This window comes from Spermophilus citellus, assembly GCF_964194105.1.
Source record: "Spermophilus citellus genome assembly, chromosome: 6".
NCBI lineage: Eukaryota > Metazoa > Chordata > Mammalia > Rodentia > Sciuridae > Spermophilus > Spermophilus citellus.
In genome coordinates, this window is record NC_138187.1 from 11,266,464 (window position 1) to 11,272,463 (window position 6,000).

Here is a 6,000-nt window from a genome sequence, read left to right on the forward strand (position 1 = left end):
TGTATTATGTAATGGATCTATATTATGTAATGTATTATTAACATATTACATTACAATTATGTAATATAATGTATATTAAACATTTCTTAAGACTTTTCAGGAAAGCATTTAAGGTCCCTCTTGCATATTCATAATTGAAGATGCAGGTTTATGATACCTACCAGCATTTGCAACAAGCAGCAGGGGCAGTCTTCCTCGTTCTATGTCGTCTTTAATCATTTTTTCCAGGAAGGCAACATCCTGGGACCAAATAACAAACCATGAAACAGGATACAATGAGCATAAAAACTATGTAGTGAAAAATTATGACTTCCAAAAGCAGCAGATGACTCTCAAAGTTAATCACTCAAATCTATTTACTCTTGACATTTCTATTTTCCTTAATCAGATATGAAAACCAAAATTTTTCTTGAAGACTAATAGAAAAATCAGCTAAATGAGATAAAAGGTAAAAACTGTACATATGTAGAATATTTTTCTAGTTTTAAACACTTCAGGAAAATGTTCTCTCAACCCTCCCCAAAGAATCAACAAAATACCTATACTAATACTAAAATTAGTATAAAATTTAAAAAATGAAACTATCTTAAAAAAAGGAATGCAGAACCCTATAATCTGTCGTTTTTCCTCTGGCTTCAGTACAGAGAGGTTTATCATTTGCATGTCTAAAAATAAGCAGAAATCAACCCCAAGATAACAATAAAGAACCTCATTTTCAAAATCTGCCTATTCATAAATCCAGGCAACAGTGGTAATTCGTTAAAAGAATGAGTATCAGAAGGAATTTCTGGTACTTATTTTGGTTGTTGTATTTCAATTTAAAGTGATAGGGCTGAGTAGAGTTCATGCTTAGCATGCACAGGCCCTGGGTTTAATGCCCAATATCCCCCCAAAATAGGGGAAAAAAAACGGGCAGCAGCAACAGGTGATATAGTGATTAATGATTGTAAGATTCCTTAAGAGCTAGATGCTCCTGACCTATATACCGGCCAAACTTCATGCACATATAAACAGAAGCATGTATTATAGAAATATCAAAACAATAAACAAATAAGCTAATAATTATCTGCAGGTCAGCAAACAACTTCAGGTGAAAGAAAGACAAAACTTAACTCCATATTATTTAATAAACCAAAACCAGAACTTACCATCTGATGCTGGGATCCAAACATAGTGTTACAGGGCACACGGCACAAGCAGGGGAAGGGCAGGCCAAGCTACAAGAAGAGATGTATGACTTTAGAACAAAGTTCTCTGTCACTATTCATTTATGATTGTGAAAGATGGAAGGTTGATTTTTCTTTAGAAAAATCTTTCCCCTTAGGAACTCTTAATATGTAAGTAGATATTAAAGTATCTACTTGGAAAGTCAAGCCAAACCCCCAACCAAACAAAACAGTGAATTGCCAGATGTTGTTTAAGAGGATATAATGTAAAATTTTCTAAATGAATAACTGTCTTAGTACATTCTACCATATATCAAAAAACAAACACTTTTCCAAACAAAAGAAATAGTGGGCATTCTGAATGGTAATTTAGGATTCTTTCTCCAAGCATTACTGGTAAATAACATCAGCTAAAGGCATTCAAAGAACAATATCTTATTTGTGGGTCCACCCACACTTATACAGTAATAAATATGGATCAACAGATCTTTCTTTCTTTCTTTCCTTCCTTCTCCCCAAATTTCTTTTCCTTCTCTCTGTTTCTTTCTACCAAGGATTGACACTTAACCGCTGAGCCACATCCCAAGCCCTTTTTATTTTGAGACAGGGTCTTCTCACTAAGTTGCTTAGGGTCTCACTAAGTTGCTAAGGCAGACTTTGAATTTGTAATCCTCCTGCTTCAGCCTCCTGAATTGCTGGGATTACAGGCATGTACCACTGCTCCTGGCCAAACCTACATTTTTTAAGTGAAGTCAGTGTTAAGAATGGAGACAGGAGGGGGGTGGGCCTGGGGTTCAGCGGTAGACTGCTTGCCTAGCGTGGGCGGGACCCAGAAGCTATCCTCAGCACCACATAAAGATAAAGGCATTGTGTTGTGTCCATCTATACCTAAAAAATAAATATTAAAAAATATGGAGACAACCTCATCAGTTTTTTAAAAAATATTTTTAGTTGTAGATGGACACAATACCTTTATTCTATTTGTTTATCTTTATGCAGTGCTAAGGATTGAACCCAGTGCTAGGCAAGCACTCTACCACTGAGCTACAGCCCTAATCAAATTAATTTTATACTCAATTTTTAGTTTCCAAATCCTCAAGTGTTTATAGTTTTAGGAATTGTAAATAGTTGCAGCATATTATTCTGTGTAATTAAGACTTGGCTTCATTAAAGATAAAAAATTTAATGAGTACTTTATTCACATTTTCCTCCTTAATGGATTTTTAAAAGAATTTAAAAAGTGAACAGATGGGTTGGCACACTCCTGTGATCACAGTAACTCAGGAGGCTGAGGCAGGAGGATCACAAGCTCAAGGCCAGCCTCAGCAGTTTAGCAAGGCCCTAACGCAAGTTAGTGAGACCTGTCTCAGTATCTCAAAAAATAAAAAGGGCTGGGGATGTGGCTTAGTGGCAAAGAACCCCAGGCTTCAATACCTGGTACCAAAAGAAAAAAATATCCACCACTGTTTTTAGCATATAACTTTCCAGACATTTTCTGGGGGATGTGTGTCTGTATTTAGACATACCTATTTTTCTAAGTATAAAACTACCTATATGAACATGTGCATGTTTTTAAAAGCATGAGCATGGCCATTTCATATACACTCTTCTGCCACTTGCTTGTGTCTCTTAATAGAACACTCTCATAAATCTCATACTTTTGGAGAGTAGATTGTTACTAATCCACAAGAACCTGGCTTGCCCTAGGTTCTCAAGTGATTTGTCTCATTTGTCTAGAGGAAGATAGAAACACCCTAAAGAGGAGGACATAATTTCTTGCCATCAGCCATCACAGTTCAGAATCAGCTCTAGTCCCTGAGTTGCCTCTACACATCTCTCAGGGCCCCTTCCCTCATCAACTCTCCAACCCTCATTAAACATTCTTGGCTAAGAGGGTTTACAATCTTTTGATCTCAAGGTAGTCCTCCTGATTGGGCTTTAAAAATAGTAATGCTCTTTGAGTAATTCTAGATTGATTCTGAAAACCTATGAGAGGAATATAACACTAAAGTTAGAGCTTTTTTTTAATATATATTTTTTTAGTTGGACACAATATCTTTTATTTATTTTTATGTGGTGCTGAGGATCCAACCCAGGGCCTCGCATGTGCTAGTTGAGAGCTCTACCGTTGAGCCACAATCCCAGCCCCGAGACAAAGCTTTTTTTTAAAAAATATTTATTTTTTAGTTGTAGTTGGACACATACCTTTATTTTATTTATTTTTATGTGGTGCTGAGGATCAAACCCAGCGCCTCACACATGCTAGGCGAGTGCTTTACTCCTGAGCCACACCCCAGCCCCTTAGACAAAGCTTTATATATAAATATGTGCAAAAGATATATAAATATCTACAAAAAGAGTGCTACCTGAAAGCGGTCATAAAAAGAGAATGGAAATGTTCTATTGTCCAAAGGGGAAATAGTCAATTAAATTTCTGTACATTCACTTGAAGAACTGCCAAGACATTAAACATGTATGACATACTTCTATTAGAAGAGTAAATGAAAAAAGCAAAATACATACGTGTACCATTTGATTAGAGTATGGAAAGAAATAAGGTAAAACTTTTGACTACAGTTGATTGAGCAATTAAAAATACATAAATGTATCCATCACACATAATTTCTAAATTCAATAATATATGCTTTGTTTTTTCATTATTAGGAAACAAACACATAAGATCATCTTTCTTTCAACTTGAACACAGCAGCTAATGAAATGAGCCTTTGCAATTTAAAAGCTTCAGGACAAACTTTGTGTGGCCGTACACATTGGGGAGTCCCAAGTTTTAGGAGGCAAAGGCAAGAAGATCACTTGAGCCTAGAAGTCGGGGACCAGCCTGGGCAATACAGCGAATGAAACCGTTTTTTGGTTTTTTTTTTAAAGCTTCATGACAAAACATGGCACTGTTTCTTCAAAACAGCTGCCTTATACCACATTACCTGATTACAAAGGTACTGGCCCAGGCCAGGTCTAGCAGCAGCACTGAGATAGACAACAGGTTTTTTGTTATACAACACGTTGAATCCATCCACCACAAAGTCTTCATATCGGGAATGAATGGCAAGCCTACAGATCTTTGCAAGTCCTTCTCTTTCCTCTTCATGGAAATAAGCACAACCATTTTCATACCTATTAAGAGACACCCATATATTAATGTACTTCTATTTCTGATTAATTCTGACTATATATGTTAATCTTATAATCATGGAAGCAATTATTTTCTGAAGTCAGATAATGTCATCTAGGTCAGGCAGAGAGGATAAGAATGTGAAACACTATGATCTTAGATAGTTGACAACTCACTGTAGCTGAAGGATATATAGGAGAGCAGTAACAACCCTTCATCTGTACTTAAGTCCAGAGAGAGGAGAAACTATGGAAAACAAATAGAAATTTGGAGTCTCCCAGATAGAAAAAGCCTAAAGAGGGGCTGGGGCTATAGCTCAGTGGTAGAGCACTAGAGAACCTTCCATGGTTCTGGCTTATTCTACAAGGCGGCCAGCTGGTTGTTAGCACAGATTTAGCCCTAAAACATCCAGAATAAATAAAACTGCCAAAAATGTTGGTTAGGCTAACTTTTTCTTTTCTTATAATCTGCTTGGGGCTTTTCATTTTCAATATTCTAGAGAAGGAAGAAAAATGTGAATAAAAATATTTCATCCAGATCATTGCTCTTCTATCACTAGGTACAAACTAGGAAAATAAATAACTAGAAATAAATAATTGTTGACACTATCAAACATTTATGTGCTTATGTTCTCAGTTCTTTACATATATTAATCCATTAGCTCATCCTCACAATAATTCCATGACAGCTATTAATGTTATCCACACTTAGCAGACAATGAAGCTGAGGCATGGAGAGAGGAAGCAACCTTTCCAAGAGAGGCCCAGGGTAGAGCTCCAGAAGAAAGCTCACTCACATATGACTCAGAAATAACTTTACAGAAACTAAAAACTCTTAATAATGTCTTTACCTGAAAATTCTGCATAGCCACAAGGTAGTATCTGAAAGTATCCTAGTTGTAAGTTTTCTCAGCTTCTCTTTGTCTAGAGTTGAAATAAAAGCTCCCAGACTATGCCCCAACAAAGCCATGTGACCTTGTTCTCCTATATTCTGGATTCTGTTAATAAAATTAAACAAGTATTAGAGTCAAAGCACAAAAACAAAATTAGAATTTAGAGAAATCTGTTAGACTTGAAATCCACATAATGTCCTAGAAGGCAGAAGTTCAGAAAAGTCAATGCATGTATGGTAGTGCAAGTTTGGAGGGAAAAATATTTTAAAAATGAGTTCTAAGAAATAAATATCCCTCTTTTTATTGAGCAGGTACAAACTGTTTTTGAGCAATTTACTTTTATAGTATTTTAAAAATTAAATATCAACCTTAAGAACTACAGGAGGGGCTAGGGATGTAGCTCAATAATAGAGCTTTTGTCTATTAAGCAGAAGGCCCTGGATTCCATCCCCCAAAATCGGGGAAAAGAAGAACTACAGAGGATAGAACTAAGATAAAATGAATGGAAAACATTTTAAAAAGAATTGTTAAAGAACAATTTCTTGCATTAAACAGCTATTGAAAATAGTACAGTAAATCCAAGGGGAACTAGGTTTGTTTTGTTTTACATGTAACTAAAATAGATGGGTTAATTTCCCTTATAAAGAATAAACTAGGGGGTTGTGGTTGTGGCTCAGTGGTAGAGCGCTTGCCTGGCATGTGTGAGGCACTGGGTTTGATCCCCAGCACCACATAAACAAACTTAAAATAACAAAATAAAGGTATTGTGTCCGGGGCTGGGATTGTGGCTCAGCGGTAGAGCGCTTGCCTCG

At 36.2% G+C, this 6,000-nt stretch overlaps 3 protein-coding genes across 12 annotated transcripts in view; 2 read left to right on the forward strand and 1 right to left on the reverse strand.

Moving 5' to 3' along the window:
• The window catches only part of NTAN1 (N-terminal asparagine amidase), a 51,319-nt gene that overhangs the window by 41,988 nt on the left and 3,331 nt on the right, over positions 1–6,000 (forward strand). The window contains exon 11 of one of the 2 annotated variants that reach the window (XR_014022578.1): positions 3,831–4,041. The exons of the other annotated variant lie outside the window; for it this stretch is intronic. The gene's annotated coding sequence lies outside the window, so the exon portion shown is untranslated. Of the gene's footprint in view, positions 1–3,830; positions 4,042–6,000 lie in introns of those variants that run through there. 2 annotated transcript variants of the gene reach the window in all.
• Positions 1–6,000, reverse strand: part of PDXDC1 (pyridoxal dependent decarboxylase domain containing 1) — a 54,768-nt gene that overhangs the window by 26,625 nt on the left and 22,143 nt on the right. For all 9 annotated transcript variants that reach the window (XM_081298721.1, XM_081298723.1, XM_081298725.1 and 6 more), the window contains exons 5-8: positions 5,147–5,293; positions 4,109–4,298; positions 1,149–1,217; positions 162–240 (exon numbers count right to left, since the gene is read on the reverse strand). In XM_081298721.1, the coding sequence (XP_081154847.1) occupies positions 162–240; positions 1,149–1,217; positions 4,109–4,298; positions 5,147–5,293 (485 nt within the window). The remainder of the gene's footprint in view (positions 1–161; positions 241–1,148; positions 1,218–4,108; positions 4,299–5,146; positions 5,294–6,000) is intronic.
• Positions 1–6,000, forward strand: part of MPV17L (MPV17 mitochondrial inner membrane protein like) — a 77,033-nt gene that overhangs the window by 20,692 nt on the left and 50,341 nt on the right. The gene's annotated exons all lie outside the window — the stretch shown is intronic.